Here is a 20110-nt window from a genome sequence, read left to right on the forward strand (position 1 = left end):
CAATTTTTGATAACTTACAGGGAAAGAATCAAATCGCAAAACAGATACATTTTCTACCGTAAGTGGATGAAACAAAGGAGTTTTATGTAGGAGGATCCCCCACTACATCAAGGTATTGTAATTCATGAATACATAAATCTAATCCAAAGAATACCAATTCCATACATCAGACGAGCTGCTGCTTCCAGAGCCAAGTTTACTTGTGTGTTCCTTCAAAAGATCCATATGACTCTGCAAAAAACAAAGTTTATATAACATGGTGATATTCAAGAACATTTTATGAAAATAACCTTTAAACCACATTTTAACTTAAAATCATCCAGCTGAGACCATCTAGCTGATTTTTTAATCTGTTTCAGAACTTCTTCAGGATTGTTGTTCCCCTTCAAAATGTTTGAACGGTCAGAGAGGTTCAATCAAGTGAAGCATACAAAGAGAAAACTTGACAAGCACCTGGAGAAAGTCAAGCTTCAAAAGACTCTTACGGTACGCATAGTATCTTCGAACAGCAGACAGTCTACGCGAAAGATGATCTTTTCTCTGGAAAAAATGAAAAATTTTAGGAGACAAGAACTTTTGAACAGTGTTCTTATCTAGGATTATTCTCAACATGCAGCAGGTCATTAAGTGTCCAAAGTTACCACAAGAAAATAAAAAACTGAAAGTCACAGCACATTTATATGAAACATAGCCTCAAATTCAGTTAAACAGCCTTGACTGGGAAGAGACACATGACGTCAGGCAAAACAGAACAGGCATACAGGCATACATGATACTAATGGAACAAACATGATAGTGTTCTACACATTTACTCAGAGCTCGTTAGCTCATCATATTCAAACATGACTACCAGTCTTCAATGTATATTTGTGAGGTACTAAATGTAGTGCTCAAGTGTTTTAACAAGTGTGCTTATATACAAAGGATGTGCGCCTACTTGTCACCGTAAAATTATTCGTTACATAGGCTTGGCAATACGCCCATTATACTGCATAACCATTATTGGGCGGTGTAACGACACTAGTACCAATTTCCAACATTTAAAACACTACTATTAAAATTATAACTTAGATGCATGTTCAGAAACTAAGGGTAGTGGTCAAGACAACATATTAATAATGGAAACATTCTGATTTGAAATCTAAGAAACCACCGTCATCATCTAAGCCAATACAAACCACCACACATGACGTAGGGTATTACGCTCTCGGCGGCCTGAATCTGTGTAAATTTTATGTTCCTTGCACCTTCGAGTTTCTAATCTCGGCGACACTCTACTTACAATCTACCACCTCGGGGGTATCTCTCAGTAGGCTTGGAGGTTAAACACCGACACTAATGCACCTAGCACTTTCGTGAGATTAATGAACGAGGTCTTACGTGCTTTCATTGATAAATTTATGGTGGTTTACTTTGATGATATCTTGAATTGTAGCATGTCACATGCTGAACATATGGATCATCTACATGCTGTTTTTGATGCTTTGAGAGCAGCACACTTGTTTGCTAACTTGAGAAGTACACCTTTTGCACCGATCGAGTTAGTTTTCTTAGCTATGTTGTTACTCCATATGGAATTGAGGTGGATGAAGCGAAAATTGAAGCCATCAAGAGCTGGCCGAACATATTAATGTCCGAGTGAGATACTATTCAGGTACTTTTCATCCCTGTACACCATAGTACTGCATGATAGAGGAAGATTTATGTGGTCTTAATTAGTTTTATTCTACATAAGTAGAGGAAATTGGAAGGATAACTCTATCAAATTTGCCTTTGTGGAGTCCTTCGTAATTTGCATGACTAGAATATAGTCCAAAAGTTAATCAATAATAAATTTGTCTATAAATTGGGTTGCATAGCTTTGCACCTTTTTTCCGGTTATTCATGCATAATTGAATGCCGATACGTATCACTATTTTTTTGGGCGTCATATCACGTGCAACTGTGCAAACTAACGTCAGCAACCGTTGATTCTGGAACGAGCGTCTCGATTAGGCTCCTTTGACATTTTGCAATCTAACGCCCGCAAAGCAAAAAACAATTACATTCACAATCTTTCTCTCTCCCGCAGACCGGTCCGGTTCACGGGTCTGCCTGGCCCCGACCCCGAGCGAATTTTGCTGCCCCCGGACTTTAGCAGGACCGGTTCACGGCCCGGATTGATTCCCTGCCGTGGTTCTGCCGCACGCCGTTGCACCCCCCCCCCCCCCACGCGATTAGCGTGCAGGCCGATCTAATACGGCCAGTTGCGGCGATTGGCGGCGATCGCCCGGAGACGATGACGGACGTCAGGCTTCGCGACTCCTTGGTGACGGAAGGCTACATGGAGGAAGGACCTGCCCTCACGCAGGATGCCATGGCAATGGAGGAAGGACCTGCCCTCGCGCAGGATGCCATCGCAATGGCGGAAGAAGGCCATCTTGCATCTGGTATGCCTCCCACATCCTTTATGATCGATAAGTCACCATATACTATTGCTGCTCATGCTACAAACATCCCAGAGGATACCATACTTTATTCAAACAAGCTTGTGCCATCTACAGATGACAACACAGGTGCTGCCCTTGCACCGTCCATGGAGCACGCTGATGGCATTGCCCTTGCACAGTCATCGGATAACACTAATATCGAGCCATCAACAGCTGTAAATTTTTAGTAACCCCAACACGAAGATCATCTTCTCATCTTATTGTAAGTACGCAACACATTTGAGTTTCACATTTTTCAGGCAGCTGAACTTTTTGTGATATTAACGTATTTGAACATTGCAGCGTTCGTCATTTATTCCTGAGGTTGAGGCAAGTTTAAAGCCTGCCGTGGGGATGACATTCGACACCCTTGCTGATGTGGAGAAATTTTATAAAGATTATGCACATGATCATGCAGGGTTCTCAGTTCGTATTGGACAACACAGGAAGGAGGATAAGGAAATACTAACAAAATATTTTTATTGTTCAAGGGAAGGTTACAGAAAAAACAATGATAAAAAGATGATGATCAATCAGGGTTGAAGGGAAAAAAGAGGAAGACACATAATGTGATGGAAACAAGGTGTGGTTGCCAGGCCCATATTTATGTAACTCGTGGTCCTGATAAGAAATACAAGATAGCCTCAATGGTTGAGCAGCACAACCATGGTCTTGTGTCACCGAATCATCGTCATTTGCTCCGTTCCAACCGGCATGTTACCGACAGGGTAAAAGGTACTTTGTTCAATTGCCATAAAGCTAGCATTGGTACATCTCTTGCATATAGATTTCTTCATGTTAGTGATGGAGGGTTTCAGAATGTTGGTTGTACACTAAGGGACTTGCAAAACTATTACCGAGACCTTAGAACTAAAATAAAAAATGCAGATGCTCAGATGTTTGTATCACAACTTGAGCGAAAGAAGGAAGTCAATTCTGCCTTTTTCTATAACTTTGAGGTAGATGAGCAGGGAAGGCTAATGCGCGTCTTTGGGTTGATGCAACAAGCAGAAAAAATTATAGTGTTTTTGGTGACGTGATTTCTGTTGATGCAACATATACTACTAACCAATATAACATGAAATTTGTACCATTTACTGGATTCAATCATCACATGTAGTGTGTTTTCCTAGGTGCAGCGTTCTTGGCTAATGAAAAGATTGATTCATATGTATGGTTATTTAAGACCTTTCTTGAAGCTATGGGTGGACGAGCACCTCATTTAATGGTAACTGATGAATGTGCAAGTATGAAGGCTGCTATTGGACTTTGTATGTGGCATATTATGGAAAAGGTGCATGAAAATATCAGTCCATCTTTAAGGGCGGATGAAGATTTTTGGAATAAACTGCATATGTGTGTACGGGACTCCGAAACTATAAAAGAATTTGAGTCACGGTGGAATTCTATGATTGTTGAGTTTCAGCTTGTAGGTAACAAATGGTTTGGCACCAGATTTCTCATTCGTGAATCATGGATTCCAGTATACTTTATAGACATACCTCTTGCTGGGATTCTTAGGACCACATCTCGCTCAGAGAGTGCAAACTCATTTTTCAATCGATTCATTCATCGAAAATTGTCATTTGTTAAATTTTGGCTAAGGTTTGACACAGCTTTGGAGTACCAACATCAAGAAGAGTTGAAACAGGACCACAAAAGACTACATACTACTCCTAAATTGATGACCCCATGGGCCATGGAGAAGCAGTGTAGTATGATATATACACATGAAATTTTTGATAAATTTCAGAAACAAATAGTAGCCTCTAGAGACCATTGTTTTATCCAAGGAATAATAGAACGTGATGAGATAAAACTTGTGACCATTGGAAGCACATCTAAAAAGGAGCGATTGGTTCATTTCAACAAGTCAGGTATGATTGGAAGGTGCACGTGTAAATTATTTGAGTCTCATGGCATTTCGTGCCGACATATCATACAAGTTCTTAGGGCCTGTTTAGTTCCTACCGCAAAAACGCAAAAAAGCTGTAAACGCAAAGATGCCAAAGGAATCTTACTAATTTGAAGTACTAAATGAAGTCTATTTGCAAAACCTTTTGCATGGATGGGTTGTAAATCGCGAGACGAATCTAATGAGCCTACTTAATCCATGTTTGCAACAGTGATGCTACAGTAATCATCCGGTAATTATTGCTTAATCATGGATTAATTAGCATCATTAGATTCGTCTCGTGATTTACAACCCATCCATGCAAAAAGTTTTGCAAATAGACTTCATTTAGTACTTCAAATTAGCAAGATTCCTTTGCTACAGTGAAATTTTGCGTTTTTGCATTTTGATCTAAACAGGCCCTTAGATCTGAAAAACTGATCGAGTTACCAGAGTATTATATGATGAAAAGATGGGAGAAAAGGTGTAAAAGGTATAACCTCTTTTTCCTCCACTACTCAATTCTGCGCATCTTGTATATGCAACTTTATAGCTGTTACATGATCTACGTTGGTCTTGTTGTAATTTTCTTTTTTTGTAGGACTGTAATATTTGATGATGAAGGTAACCTACTAGAAGATGTCCCTGCTGATCCTGTTGAGGTGGGACTGAGGAAAAAAGTTTCAGATGCGCGCAACAAGTTTGAAGATCTTATCCAAAGGCCAAAAGCTCTGATGAAGGAATGGATTTTTTAACATACAGCTTGTCAAATCTAGAAGCACCTCTTCAAAAGATGGTGCCCTCTGTTAGCAATACTAAGCGGGACGAATTTGAGCCTTTCATTGGTACAAAAATCCCTAGTGATGTTACCATACACCCACCTAACGACCTCAAGTCAAAGGGGAGATGCAAAAGAATCAAGAAAAGCAAAGAGATAAGCAAGGGTAGAGCTACTCGTACATGCAGCAAGTGTAAGCAAACAGGGCAACATGATGCGCGTAATTGCCCAAATAAGTCAGAGCAAACATAAATTTTGATATACTGCTTTGAGTCTCAGAAACATGCAAGGCATTATGCCTCCTTGAATTTTTTATATTACAGTTTCAGCTGTCAAAGATGCATTCTCTCAGATTTAAGTTTTAGAAATCATATAATAGTTTCAGTTCTTATATACAGTTAGTTCCCTGACATGCATGGAACTATACCTCCTTGTATTTCTGATTCCATTCATTTTCAACTCATCAACAAGGCGAACAGCATACATCACTGGCGTTAGTTCCCTGACATGCATGCGTAACAAGGTGCTCCCCTACCTGTACACGCTCAACTATCAGGCACACCTGACCGGTGCTCTAGTGGCGCGGCCGGCGTTTCCGCGGACTTGACGGCGTGCTACGGGCTGAGAACGCAGGGGCAACAGTGGCAGCGGACAGAGAGGTAGGAACCGCGGCGGCGACTGACGGAGCAGCAGTGGCCACCGGCGGACGGAGCAACAGGGGGCCTCGCGTCTCGCTCGGGGGCGGCGGCCTCGCGTCTCGTCCGGGGGCGGCGGCGACGGACGGAGTAACTTGGGGCGACCCCTCGCGTCTCGCTAGGGGGCGGTGGGGAGGGACGGAGCAGCAGGGGACGGCAGGCTCGCGTTCGCTTAGGGTCCGGGGCCTGGGGGCAGCGGAATCTCATCTCGTTCGCTCGGGGTCGGGGCCTCAGGGCCAGGCAGACCCGGAACCGGACCGGTCTGCGAGAGAGAAAGGAAGATTGTGAATGTAATTATTTTTTGCTTTGCGGGCGTTAGATTGCAACATGTTAAAGGAGCCTAATCGAGACGTTCGATCCAGAATCAACAGTTGCTGACGTTAGTTTGCACAGTTGCACGGAAGAGGCTGATTGCACCTGATACGACCCCATTTTTTTGTTAAGCTAAGTCTCTTACTCTGTTCCATCAGTATGTTGTTGATATTTGTAGAACCAAATGGAGAGTTTTTTTAAAAAAATTATTGGAAATCATTTTCTAGTATAAGTGGACTGCTCTATTTGCATGATGTGGTAGAGAAAAGTCTTTGCTGCTTGAAAAGTTTTAATTGTTGTTCAGATTTCTAACTTTAAATTTAAATTTGTTTCAGCCAAACCTGAGATATGTAATAAATACATAAGTTTTTCTCGCAAATTCCAAGAGGTCCAGTTAAAAGTTGCTGAATCAGAGAATGAGAATAATGTTGATCAGTCTAACAAGGTGAAGTCAGCACCACAAGATTCTAGAGGGTATTACTAACATGATGAAGCTTTTCAGGGAGAGAACTGATCTTTTTTTCGAGAACTATATAAGACCACCTGACCTGCATCATTTCTCTAGCTTTTCTTAGGATATCTTTAGGTAATTTCCCATCTCTTCCCTCCAGGTTTAAAGTTTATGTCCTAGTCTGGTAATTTGTACACTTTTGCAGTAAGATTGTCACCATCTCTTATGTCAAAGCACAAGAAGGCTTCTACTTCAAATTTAACCCCAAATTGATATTGGTGAAGCATGAAGATGGTGATGTGCTTGATGTAGCTGTCCCCATCTCTCAGCTTTACAATGGTATAATTTAGAAAATGATCTTATTGCCTTTAGCTTTATATAAAATATTACCAGTGTTTGATAATTTTTCCTCTCTAGACCAGTGTCACTTTGTGGATAATGCCATTGGTCCTTTCGCTGCTATGCTCTATGATATGTTCTCAACAACATACACTGAAATATTGGACGTGCTCTATCTCTCAAATCATCGTATCCGCTGGTGGTAAGTGTTGCCCATCCTCTTTCATACTTTCTTCAGTTTTTTTCTTTTTTGTAATTTGTGTCAAAAGTTGCGGCCCTTCTTGGATAAAGGCTAACTAGCGGTTTGGTCTTCATATATTTTCTTGGCTGAAATTGTTATCATGTACGTGCATCTGATTTTTCACCAATATCTCATAGTAAGAATCTAAACTGTTCGTATTGTCCTTATTTTTCTTACAGGAAAAAATGTTAAAAGTAACTGCTATATACTTATTTTCAGTGCCAATCATTGATTCTTAATGATTATAAAATTTAACATATTAGCTGATGCTGTGAGTATGTGAAGTTTCTTCCGTGAGCATCAAGATAATTTTATGGTTGTGCTAAGAATTATGTAAATATTGTTACAATCTTCTTTTTGTTGATTACCTAGTACTTCGTATATCTTTCCTTTCAGATTATTTTTGTCATATAATTTTTAGAATGACTTTGGGACGGAGGGAGTACATGGCTACTATATCTCTCCTATATAGACCTCTTATGACATGGCTGTCACCGTCAAGGATCCTCAAGATGCCGTCATGGGAGCATACAAACGGAAATAGGACTTTCAGATGTATAAATTATCAATGTGCATAGAGAACATGTTATCTGCAATCTCAGATGACTCGGATGAACAAATTGTACGCCTGTATTTCCATATATTATTCTTTGCAACAAAAAATTGCTACCAGCCAACTACAACATAAGTGTACATGGAAGAATGGTGGCACTATCATGCCAACAACCTTATGCGTAATCCATAGTTGTTCAGGTCTCGTGCATCAAACAATCATTTGGAGAGTTCATGAAAATTCAGCTGGAGATCCATAGCTCACTGCCAGAGATTCAGTTTGTTGATTTGGATCCGTGATCCTTACGTGCAAATGTCGCGGCAACCAGAAGCGGGAAAGCAATACTTGCATCACAATGCACCTGGATTTCCAAATTTTTAAACAAGAGATCAGATTGTGAGACCAATAACTGAATCTGGTGCATGACTATGCTATCCTAATACGATGATTTATTTCTATTAGCAGAGAAACCACAATGGTATCAGTCAGATAATCATCCATATTCACCAGTTATTAAAATAGCTGCATATTTGGAGCCCAAAATGCATGTGTGTAAAATATTTTGTCAGCCATATGGTGTGCATTTACTGTGGTAAGTTAAGATGTTTTTAGAAATTAATAACAGTTTGAAATCATTTAGACATTCTACTGCTTTAGATAGACCTCATTGCAAGACAAACAAACAGTTTGTGCGTGCAGCATAATAAAGGAAGTTTAACTCGAGTTATGCAAAACATAAGAACAACAGCATCTGAAACTTCATGAAGGAACATATACCTTTACAGGTTTCGCTGAACCCTTGATCTTTCCCCATGAAACTGCTTCATCAGGTTGTGCTCCTGAATCACTACCATCAAACTCTTGGGCTGTGTTAATATAGACTGCATAGTCTGCTCCATTGCGGAACATATTAGCATTGCATATATGATGCTTTGGAAGGCCTCCACCAAGAACTATTATCCCTGTCTTCCTTGGCGTTGCATGGATGGCTTCCCCATTCATCAACCGTATATCTGTAAAGATTTCGAGTTCAATGTTAGATAGAAAAAGCAAAGGCAAGGAAACCACAGTGAATCATATACCTTGTACAATGTCAATAATAAGCCCAGGATTGCGGACTGCGTGACAGAACAGCATGTCTCCAAGTGATCCATCAGTCAATGCTGGGCAGTATACAGGAATGTTATTCTGGTCAAAGTTTCAATAAGTTAGGATAGTGTGACTTCAACAAAGCAGCTCGTGAAAATAAGAACTTAAACATGAGAAAAGCACGATGTTCAACGAAAGGTTGTATAACATATTCTACCTGGAACAAGAAAGGCCGCTTCCACTGACCACAACTAGAATTCCATCTAGGTTTGTTCTAAGCGAAACTTTTCTAATTTTGACTAGCAATATCTATAAAAATATAGTATTTCTAATAATAAGAGTTACGTATTATGAAAGGTATTGATGATCAACGTTGAAAAAGTTTGACTTAGGACAAATCCATACGGACTTAAATTTTGTGATCAGAGAAAGTTACATCTTAACATCACGAGTAATAGGTACTGTCTATACAGATTAACAAAGGTTTAATCATAGAGACCAGGTATGCAGGTACACCGCATTAGATAGCATGACAGCACATCTCATTGTTTATCCAACATAATTAATGCATTTGGAAATAGAATCAGCGAGTTCCCATTCCTGCAGTTATTTTAATACTTCATAAAAATACACAGGTAATGTCAAAAGCATGTTACCTTGTATGCCCAATAAAGATAGGAGCTTTCGTCATTTATTTCTTTGCCAAGACGAGCTATCACCTTTGACGGTGTCCAAACATTCTGCAGGCAACAATAAATTAATACAGAGACATACAAATATGGTCAGCTACATTTTCCAGAAGTACAGGATCCATCATTGATACCAGGAACTACCATACCAGTTAAGCTATTACAACAAATTAATGATGTGGAAAATGCAGGTTGCTCTAAAGTTAAAACATCAAATATCCAGTAAGGTATAACCTTCTCTGTATTGATATGCAGCGACTTCTGCAGAAACTAATAGCTCATTCTTCACACATTTGGTTTGGTAAGATCTCACTTGTCTGGCTGTTCAAGTTCATACAGATATTGCTAGAAAGAAAGAGAAACAAGAAAGTCACTATTCATCGCTCTAAAGGCCAGGAAAAAAGTATAATGATGGCAAGAAAGGAAGCTATGCAATACAAGCAAGGCCAAGCAAATGTCAGAATAGATTTTGAATTTTTTTTTTAAGTAACATGCTAGACAAATAGTTTTTAAAGAATTTTTGGATCTAAATTGTGATCTATTCCATGTTAGGTTTTTCATTCCTGCTATGTCACAGACTCATAAAAGAAAAGGTCTATACCATTCTATAAGAAATACTCTACAGGCTGCAAGACAAAAACATATTAATATAATTATATTACACTTCTAGTATCTCTAATAGCCATTGTACATGGCAAATGAGAAGAATCGTTAGCAGGTAGCTTTGTTTCAGGCGGATGAGATATTATATAGCTTAAGAACCAGGAGGATTGTTTACCTCGGTAGATTGTTCTAGTAGCATCTGGTCAAATAGTGGCATGATCCAGTTCTCAAACTTGCAATAGTTATCATTGGGCACCAACAGATTTCCTATCCGGTTCAATCCTTTTGACCGCAGTAGTGCTCCAGGTAAAGAAAAATCACCTCTATAAGTTGGTGCAAGACATTTAATGAGATCCTCCTCTATACCCCCAGCAGTTGTAACAATAACATCCACCTGAAGAACACCATTTTTTCGTAGAAAAAGTTAGCGGCATTAGAAATAAACCACAGCGTATTTAGTAATGTTAGTAGTAGTGCATTACTATTTACTGGAACAGATATGCCTAGGCATGCTTCAAGTAGACCAATTCACAAAGGGACATTGAAACTTCTTTTCATTACAAATTTGCATGTGTGATACAGAAATGGGAGAATTTACCATGCGATGCTGAGCTAGAAATCGGATTATATCCCGGATGCCAGAAGACACAAGGTTTGAAGTGAAGCCCAGAAATATCTTGCACTTCACAGATTCTCTGTATTTGGGGTCAAGTTCAGCTTCATCGCAATCTTCACCAGGCTTCTCATGCAACAACCTCCAATCTAACTATAGTGTAGTCAAGCACAGGAGAAAACATTAGCAAATATCAGAACCTTACAAATGATGATAGTAGTGAATTCGACAAAACTGAAAATGATAAATGGGCCAGGTAAATATTGTGATTAAAAAGATATTTCGTGTGATTAAAAAGATAAATGTACACTAGCTTACTACGAACGGAAGTCCAACTACAAATCTTCACTTGAAATCAATCCAGAATAAGAACAGGAACTCGCATAGCCATTTTATGTCCATTTGCTCCATTTAGTTCAAAACTTTTAAGCCGCATAATTAACTGTCAGTGGGGAGCTACCAATGCCTTAAGGTTTGGTACTATTATACTAGTGTCATTTCACTGTTACCACAAATGTGCTCAAATATACCTTACCAACATCACTGAAATTGTAACAGCTGGACATGTATCACAGTATCAGCTTCACCTTGTTTACGATAACTTCAAGCACTCCGAAGCAAATTCCAGGTGTCTAAACATTAATCTGCTGGAATCAACAGCAAACGCACTACAAGCAGACCCCGCGTCGCACAAAGTCTCATGAAATCTATCTATCCTCTTCGCTTAGGTAGCTACAGTTAATACCAACGCACGCACCGGAGGAAAACAAAGAGAGGAGCGGGCGCCGTACCATCTGGTTGACGACGTCGATGGCGTCTCCGAGGTTGGACGCCTGGAATCCCGTGGACGCGAACGACCCGAGCAGGCCCTCGAGCCCGAGCCCGGGGTCGTTGAAGTCGGCGCCGGCGATCCTCGTGAAGCGGGACTCGTCGATCGACTCCGAAGGCTTCAGCACGATGGAGCGCACGCCGTCCAGCGCCTCCACGTCGCGCACCACGCCGCCTCCCGCGCCGGCCATCTCTGGAGTCTTGAGCCCGAACTGCCACCGCCGCCGCCGTGAGAGTGAGACAGCAGCCTCGCTCTATCGCTTCGTTTTCTGCCCTCGGAAAAAGCAGGAGAATCGGATTCCGCGCGGGCCGCGCGGCTGCCTTTTCGGGGCCTTTTTCCATGAAGTGGTCGGCCCATATGGGCCATTTGGTTGGGAACCCTTCCGGTAGTTTTAGGCTGAAAGGATCTTGCCCAACCAACACTCGTCAATCCGGCCCAGCGATCAGCGCCGCGCCTCGTCTCGTCTCTTCCCGCCGGCACGCCCGCACGTTTTGCGGCGACTTGCTGTTGCTGGCGCGGTCGTCACGTTTTGCGGCGACTTGCTGTTGCTGGCGCGGTCGTCAGCTTCTCTGGCGTCGGCGCAAGCAAAGCTTCTGGAACTTGGCCGTGCGACACCGCGGGCGTCATCCGTGAGCGAATCGTGCCGTGCCCTTGGAGACGTACGCGGGCGGCGCACAGGCACCGCCCGGCTAGGCGGCTAGCTAGCCAGCCTGTCCAGCTGCCATCGATCGAGGCCGGAGCCATGGTCTCATGCATGACTTCGCCAATGGGAGCTTTTGCGCCTAACAGCGCAGTACGTTACTGGAGTGTTTCCGCAGCTGAGGGGCAGCCAGAGCACAAATTGTCAGTCGTAACCAACTTGCTTGGGAGATCAGGTTGTCCTTTTCATCTCTGCATGCTGAATTGCTGATCGCCAGGCCGGGCAGCGTCGCTGTTGTCAGCGTACTAATAGTATGCGTTGCATTGCAGGGATCAAAGTCTGAAATCTCTGAACCCCAAGTTAAATCCAAGCTTGATCCGTCCCTCTCCGTCACCGAATGGATGCATCTTTTTGTCCCCAATGTAAGCCGACCCTGCCCGCCAGCTGCACGCGCGGCTCCCGTCTCCTGATTGATCCTGCCAAACCGAAGCAGGTAGTAGTATTCACACAGGACCCCAGCCGATTGATGATGCCGAGCCTTGCACGGACAAAGAGAGCGGCGGAAATTGCCATCGGAGCAGCGCTGCGTTCCTCCAGTCAGCGTCCGAGCACTGCTGCTGCGAGCTGCGACTGCTGGCCACCACCAACGGTGGCCACCACCCCTTTTTCTGCACGCTGAGCTACAGCGAGAAGGACGCCCTGACGCTGATCTATCCAAGCCTGAACTTATTTGAATGATGTTTTGCCATTTGTGGCCGCCGTGGCTCGAGATGTGATGTGGGCAGTGTGCAGGACCGCGGGGGCGAAATAGCATGACACGGCCTGAAGAATTCCGGAGCGAGAGCTGCTTAAACAGGGAGCTTAGCACTCAGAGGATTTAGATATTTAGATCGGAGGATAGATAATGGATCATGGATGGATGGATGCAATGCCTTGGGTAGATAGAGCACGGCAGCATCCGGGCCCCGGGTAATCATAGAGGACATGCTTCCGAGTTCTGAACCGCCGCCGTTCGAACAGTTTCTGCAAGTCGCATCGGCCATCCATGTCGCTCGCTCGCTCGCTCAAGGCGTACGTGCGCGCGCGCGTGGGGGTGGGTGGGTGTGGCCGTGTTGGGCAGGGGTACTAGTAAAGAGAGATTGAGAGAAGAGGACGAGACCAACAGCGGCGGAGGGAAAAGGATGCGTGGTGCCCGACTGCCCGCGTATGAACCACCGGGCCTTTGACAGCAATGGCCTCGTGACTGGCTGCTGATGGAGCTGGAAGGACAGGGTTTTGCATCTGCTACGGGCCTACGGTTTATGAGTTACTCCAGTACTGTGACCAAGCAATTTCTGTATGCTGCTTCTTACGGTCAGGTCAAGCTATTTGTAGTTCTGCAGGCACGGACGACTCCGCCCTGCGTTCAAACGCGACGCGCTTTAATTTGCTGCTGCAACTTCTCGGACAGCTGTGGAGGCGGCATGTGCCACAATGCAAGGGCGGTGGCAAAACTGGGGAACACGAAAGGTGCATGGGTGAATCTGAACTCTGGTGAGAAACTTCAGGTGAAAGCGAACTACTACTACTCTACTAGTGCAGCTGTTCGCGTGGCCGCCCGGGTATGCACGCGCTTGCCACGAATGACCAACCAAGGGGACCGATCCAAGCATGGGGACTGGAGACGCGACAGGCATGGATGGGGGTATACTTTTACCATTCAAGGCAGTCAGGTTGTTAACCCTGAATCATTAGTGTGGAGCAGTGGAGCATTCGGAGGCCGAGTAGCTAGCTGTTCTGCAGCGCAGCGCTGTCGCAGTTCGCGTCCGACTGGCCGCTATCAAGGTCTGAACCCTGATGAAGCCTCAGCTCCAGGCTCGACGCGTCCCTTTCAGTATGGCAGAATTAGCCGGTGTACCATTCGGTTCAGATACAAAATTTTCAGATTTTTCCTAATCGAATTCTGTCTGCCAGCACTCCAGCAGCCACACGGTACCTGTGCTGTGAGCCCCGTGGCTCGCTGATTCCCCCGTAAATCCGACTGAGGAAGTGGCGGTGATGATCTTGCTCTACGGTCATGAATGAATGATGATAGCCTACCTGTTCCGGCCGTCAGGCGTCAGCATCTGCAGTAGCGCTTCCTCGCTACATCAACACGCCATGAAACACGGGTGCACGCATGCATTGGTTTGGGCTGGATAATGAGCCGGCTGGCTCGCCTCGCCTCGCCTCGCTAAGATAACGAGCTAGCTCGGTTTGGCTTGTTATCCTAACGAGTATAAAACTCTGCTCGGCTCGACTCGGCTCATTATCCTAACGAGCACAAAACCCTGCTCGGCTCGGCTCGGTCCAGCTCGCGAGCCAAACACTGGCATACTCTCTTAGGTAATATATATCTATACAGATTAAAAAATATTAGCATAATATATGATTCTATTTCCATACCTTTAGAACCATATATAATTCCATTGACGATACTTTCATAATTCATCAACCATACTAAGTCTTGGCTCTCAATAACACATGTTCATAAGCTAGCCTATCATAAGTAAGTAAAGAGGTTACAAAATATTAAATCTTGATCTATTGATCGGTCCATTCAATGGACATTGGATAAGCACAAAAGCACAAAGAAAATACTGAGTCTTGACTTTTAGACGACCTATAACGTAGGTGGAAATCATGTTGTACGCGGAGCTCGTCGGCTCGCGAGCAGCTCATGAGCCGGTTCGAACTCGCTCATTATATTAACAAGCACAGAGTTACGCTCAGCTCGATAGGAATTAGGCCGAGCCAAACCGAGCCCGCTACGGAATAAGTCACGAGCAATTTTCCCAACCCTAATAGATGATATGATGGTAACCTTTTTTCTCTGGTACCGTGATAGCCCGAAAGGACGCCTGATCTAATTAACCCAACGCTAATCAAGGGTTAGGCTTTAGGCCTGATCTGCTCGCCGACCGACTCACAGCGCTGCAGCCGAAACCAACGGCATTTTGAGGGTGCGTTTGGTTGGGTTTTCCAATCTACTTTTATTTTTGCAAAAGTTAAAAGCCAACCAAAAGGTTTAAATACCCTAAGTGTTTTTGTCTAAAAGTAGCTTTCACCGTAGTACAAATGCAAAAGCACTTCTCCCCGTGCTTTCAGTGGCATTTGGAGTAAAAAATTACCCACCTGCCATTAATTATGAAAAAACGGTTCGCTTCTATTCCCCGGCCAGTCCGACTCCCGTCCCCCGTCCCACCAGCACCTCGCGCCCCACCCCGCCCGCCCCGCCCTGGTCCGTCGCCGCCCCACCCCGGTGTCGCCCCGGCACCGCCACGCCCCGGCGCCACCCCGCCCCGCCCCGTCCCGGCACCATCCTGCCCCGCTCTGACCGGATGCTCTCCCAGCCCTGTTGTGTCCACTCATCTCTTGAACACCGACACGTCTTGGCTGCTCCTTCCTGAACAGACAACACAAGCAATATTGTGATGCAATTATTGTATTTTATTGGTGCTGTAAAGATTAATTAGATTTTAGATATGTTAATGGACCATTAGTGCAAAGTTGATGTATGGATTGGCTGCTAATCATTATTTTAATTTCTTGTAAATGTATTGTATATCTATTCAAGATAAAAAAAAATAAAGAAATTATTGGCATCTCCTTGTATTTAATAGAAAAATGAGATATCGTCAGTCTCGGGGGCACTTCAGATATCTTACCACTCACCTCAGAGAACCGGCCGAAAATTATCAGAAATGCCAGGTATTAAGCTTATGTTGGCATATATTATAATTTTGTAAGCCATTTACCTTGTGTAATTGCTACAGTTCTATTTATGTGAACCAATGGGATGAAAAATTTAGAAAATTTAATGTTTTCCTTTCCAAAAATATATTTACACGCGAAAAGTGAACATATTAGATTTGTACGAGTATTTTGATATATTGATATTCCCATAAACCTTCAGGAATATTACAGATATTTCACCCACAGCATATAGTTTCCCACAGCTCACAGCTGATCTTCTGTTTTTTCTATCGCAGTTTTTCACAGTAACTTTTCCGCGGGCTATAACTCACATCAGATTTTAAAAAACCACGGGGCAATCAAACACACACTAAACATCGGGACGAGGCGGCCGGATGCCTGCACGATCAGATCCGCCGATCGATGGCACCGGCTGTTCCTGGCTGACCGGTGACCATTCTGTCAATGTTGACAGCCGCCTGCTGCCCGTCCTGCACAGCACAGTACTGCGTGGGGGCGAAACTGCCCATCTGCGTAGGTCTCCAATCTCCATAGTCCATCTAAGAGCAAGCGGTACGGTTCCACCGTCCAAGTGTTCAACAGCTCAGGGAGGACTAGTAGTAGTGGTGCAGAACGCGTCACGCAGTACGGTCTACTTGCCGTGACAGCGTTTGGGTTGCACGGCATGTAGGGCATGTGGCTCCGGGACGCGCATGGCGCAGGGTGAACCTGAACTCTGACGAAGCTGTCAAAGTCTAGTACTACAGGCTGCAGCAATGCGTTTGCAACAGGGAGCACGGCACGGGCATGGGAACCGAGGAGGTCGGGCGACCACGCCGTGTGCGCTCCAGCGCGCGTTGGGCTGGCGCGCGCTAGCTTGCCCCGGCGTCGGGTTCCTGTCCTCTCCCTTCCCCCCTTTCCCGGTTTCATGGCGCCGGCCGGTTCTCGCGAGGACAGACAGAGATCATCCAACGGCCGCCCGGGCAGGGCCCAGCAAGCCACCAACCTCTCTCCATTCCGCGCCCTTCAGCCGCAAATGCTACAAGACCATCCATCTATATTCCATGCTGCTCGATCGATCTGCAAGTACAGTGGTATGCAGAGAGGCTAGAGTGCTAGAGACGAGATCCATTAATCAAGTAGCCCTAATCCGGGTCACTTGGAGCAAAGCGCTGCAGCCGCCAGCGCGCCGAGGTCGAGGTCGAGCATGACCTTTTTGTCCCTTGATGATAGGGGGGCAGTCCCCGCAAATACCCCGTGACGGCATGGGCGAGCTCTCATCAGCTCAGCTGGGCTGGGCAGCTGGCTAGCTGGCCACCACATCCACATGCATGCCGAGCTCGTGCAGCGAACGGCACGGTCCCCCGGGTGAGCGCGCGAGGGGCGGAGGGTGGTGGTAGCTGCAGATTGTGTTGGGCCGCCCGGGGTCAGCGTCAGAGATTCCGATACGGGGCACGCCGCACCAGTTCATCGCCATGGCTGGCTGGCCAGCCCGGTCGACCGATCGATCTCGCCGTGCCCATGGCCATGCACGCTGCTTTCTTTACCTCCGTGCAAACGGTAAGCGCCATGCATTCCCAGTTCTCGAGAGGCCTTCCCTCGGGGCCGACTCGAGGCGGCTGCAAAGACCGGTAACTGCTGTGCGTGCACGGTGTGAGACTGAGACGGTGGCACGCGGTAACGAGTACGAGTAGTAACTAACGACTAGGAAACATGGTGGCCGACGGCGACGGGAAGGGACGCTGCCACTGGTGGTATTCGCTGCCGGTCAAGTGGTGGCGGCGCTTGGCCTGTTCCGGGTGGCTACCTCCCGGATTTCTCCGAATTTTGGCCGTGTCACCTCCAGCAGTCCAGCTCCGTTGGCAATCTCCCGTACGACATTTCCGCGAGTTCCTTCGAATGTTCGAACCGTGGAGTCCACGGAAAGGCAACGCGAGCAGTGTTCCCGGTCGCGGAAACGGAATGCGACGCACATATTCCCCCGGCGGAACCCGAAGCCGGACCGAACCTGTGCGTTCCGCTCGCCCGACCGCCGACGAGAGGACGGCGTCGATCCGGACGTGTAGCCGATGTGGTGCGCACTAGCCGCGGAGCGCCGGCGGACGGAATCGCTTCCGGGTGTCCCCCCACTCGGGCGAGGCGAGCTTCTTGTCATGGCGCGGGGCCCATGCCCGTCGCCGTCACGTCTCTCGCGCAAGTGTGCGCGGCGAGGTCCGAGCGCCACCGCATCCCGCGTCCCATCCCATCCCAGTGGCCGCCGGGGCCGGGGCTGCATGCCGAGCAGTGGACGCGCGACGCCGGGGCCAGCCAGCGAGCGGGGGGCCGGCCGACTGGGTGGGTTTCCGGTGAGGCCATGCCATGATGGGAAAGGGAAAGGACGCGGGCTCTCCGTCGTTGTCCTCGTACCCAATCTGGCACGTTGCTTCGCCCAGCCGACCACCCCAAATCGTCTTGTACAGGTCTAATACTGCTCTACGTTTCTACATACAAATATACGAGTCCGCTGGAAGAGGAAATACTTTGCATCAACAATGGCAATTTCGAGTCGTTGATGGAACTTCGCCACATCGGCATGTCGATCACAGCGGTTACAGCTCAGCTCAGCTCGACGCGGGCCCCGCGCGTCAGACACAAACAACCAAGGGCCCCGCGCGTCGTCCACTGGCCCTTGGATCGCGGCGAGTCCTCGCACATGGGCACCTCTCGAACCTACGCGTATTCTACATGTACACCCTGCCGCGTATCTACGTACACCGGCACACCAGCCAGATGCGAGCTGAGCTGCACTTCCGTTCCGTTCCTACACTAGCTAGCATTAGTCAAAGCCTTCGCTTGATCAGTTAACACGTAACTACAGTTGAACTTTTTTTTTTCAGTTTTCCTTGTCGACGAAGGCTGCCGTTAGCTCTCTCTCCTAGCTGGACGCCCCCCGGCGGTTACTCGGCAATGGCGCCGAGGTCCGGCACGAAGTCCCGCCCGCGGCTGCTACCCCTCCTGGACCTCCGGCACGCCTTGCCGCTCCGCGCGCAGGTGGCGCCTCCCCCGGCGGCGGCGGCCTCCGGGAACACGAGCGGGCCGTCGTGGTCGCCCACGAGCGCGGCGCTGGCGCGGATGGCGAGCGCAGCCATCTCCTCCGCCTGCAGCGGCCGCCGCTGCATCGCCGCGGGGAGCACGAAGTACAGCTGCCCGGGCTGCAGCGCCTCCTCGGGCCCCAGCCCCGCCGCGGCGCCGCCGAGCTCCAGTCCGTCCGCGCTGCACAGGAACCACGCGGCGGCCGGGGCCGCGCCCTCACCGGCGGCCGCCTTCACGGCCTGCGACGCGCGCGTGCCGCCCGGGAACCGCCGCAGCGCGCCGTCCGCGAGCACCACCCGCGCCTCCGCCGCCGTCGACCCCGGCGCCGCCGCCACCGCCGTGGCCTCGCACGAGTTGCAGGCTCCCATTGCGCTGTAGAATAACTCCAGGAATGTGTGCGTGCGTCGGCGCGTCGTTCGCTCGGACCAAAGGAATCCACAGAGGTCGGTCTCGTGCTACAGCCGGCTGTTAGCTCGAGCGGCGAGCTGCGGGACCGAGGCGGCCGGTGAGCTCCTGCTAGCTCGTCGGTCGTTGTGGAGGGGAGTGGAAGACTGGTCGAGTAGCGAGGCGGCGTCCGGGGCGCGCGCGTATATATAGCCGAGCGAGGTGGACGCGTCGGGTAGCGCGGCGAGGGGGGTGGGGGGGGGGGGGCGGACTCGGGGGGAAAAGGCAGCGAGGCTATCGAGAGAGAGGATGCCAACCTGGAAGTTGTTGAGGACAGCTTGGAAGCGGCGGGCGCTGCAGTACGCGCGCGTAAATGCGTGAGCGTCACTGTGCGGCGTGGGCCCGCCCTACCCGTCCCATTCGGTGCCAGTGCCACCTGTACGCGCTGCTTGCTCCTTGGCTAGCCAGCGTGTCGAGTTACCTGGCGCTCTCTGCTCGCGTGGCATCGCCGGGTCCCACCTGCCAGAGACCCTGTTACCTTTCCTACTTTCTTCACTTGCTAGTGGCTTCGCTGCTCCGGTGCTTGCATGCGCATTCCTAGTTTCAGACTTTCAGCACGCGTCCTCGTTTCCACATTACCTTCAGGCATTCCGAGAGTGACGCGTGAGAGAAAGAAGACGCATCCGACCCATGGCGCGTAGCCATGTACTGAAGTAAGGTACAGTAAACAACCGGAGACCACCTCG

At 47.3% G+C, this 20110-nt stretch overlaps 2 protein-coding genes and 1 long non-coding RNA gene across 3 annotated transcripts; 1 reads left to right on the forward strand and 2 right to left on the reverse strand.

Moving 5' to 3' along the window:
• The first annotated feature begins 4144 nt into the window (after positions 1-4144).
• LOC112878334 lies at positions 4145-5028 on the forward strand. Its single transcript, XR_003225688.1, has 3 exons — positions 4145-4345; positions 4790-4855; positions 4964-5028. It is a non-coding gene; the product is annotated as an uncharacterized LOC112878334 (long non-coding RNA).
• Positions 5029-7781: 2753 nt separating this feature from the next.
• LOC112878140 (deoxyhypusine synthase) lies at positions 7782-11845 on the reverse strand. The gene is made up of 7 exons (XM_025942560.1): positions 11517-11845; positions 10711-10878; positions 10288-10506; positions 9477-9560; positions 8814-8919; positions 8509-8744; positions 7782-8092 (listed from the first exon to the last, which is right to left on the reverse strand). The coding sequence occupies exons 1-7, from the start codon at positions 11742-11744 to the stop codon at positions 8006-8008; spliced, it is 1128 nt and encodes a 375-aa protein (XP_025798345.1). The 5' UTR covers positions 11745-11845; the 3' UTR covers positions 7782-8005.
• A 6582-nt stretch (positions 11846-18427) lies between these two features.
• On the reverse strand, positions 18428-19526 carry LOC112877345. The gene has a single exon (XM_025941641.1). It carries the CDS (start codon positions 19346-19348, stop codon positions 18845-18847), a length of 504 nt encoding a protein of 167 aa, XP_025797426.1. The 5' UTR covers positions 19349-19526; the 3' UTR covers positions 18428-18844.
• Between the last annotated feature and the right edge of the window lie 584 nt (positions 19527-20110).

Source organism: Panicum hallii, chromosome 9 (genome assembly GCF_002211085.1).
Source record: "Panicum hallii strain FIL2 chromosome 9, PHallii_v3.1, whole genome shotgun sequence".
NCBI lineage: Eukaryota > Viridiplantae > Streptophyta > Magnoliopsida > Poales > Poaceae > Panicum > Panicum hallii.

Coding starts and splice junctions, on each gene's coding strand:
- LOC112878140 (XM_025942560.1), bottom strand. CDS start 11,744: ATGGCCGGCGCGGGAGGCGGCGTGGTGCGCGACGTGGAGGCGCTGGAC. Junction 8,745..8,813: donor TATTATTGACATTGTACAAG/GTATATGATTCA, acceptor AAATCTTTACAG/ATATACGGTTGATGAATGGG. Junction 8,093..8,508: donor GTTCAGCGAAACCTGTAAAG/GTATATGTTCCT, acceptor TTGGAAATCCAG/GTGCATTGTGATGCAAGTAT.
- LOC112877345 (XM_025941641.1), bottom strand. CDS start 19,348: ATGGGAGCCTGCAACTCGTGCGAGGCCACGGCGGTGGCGGCGGCGCCG.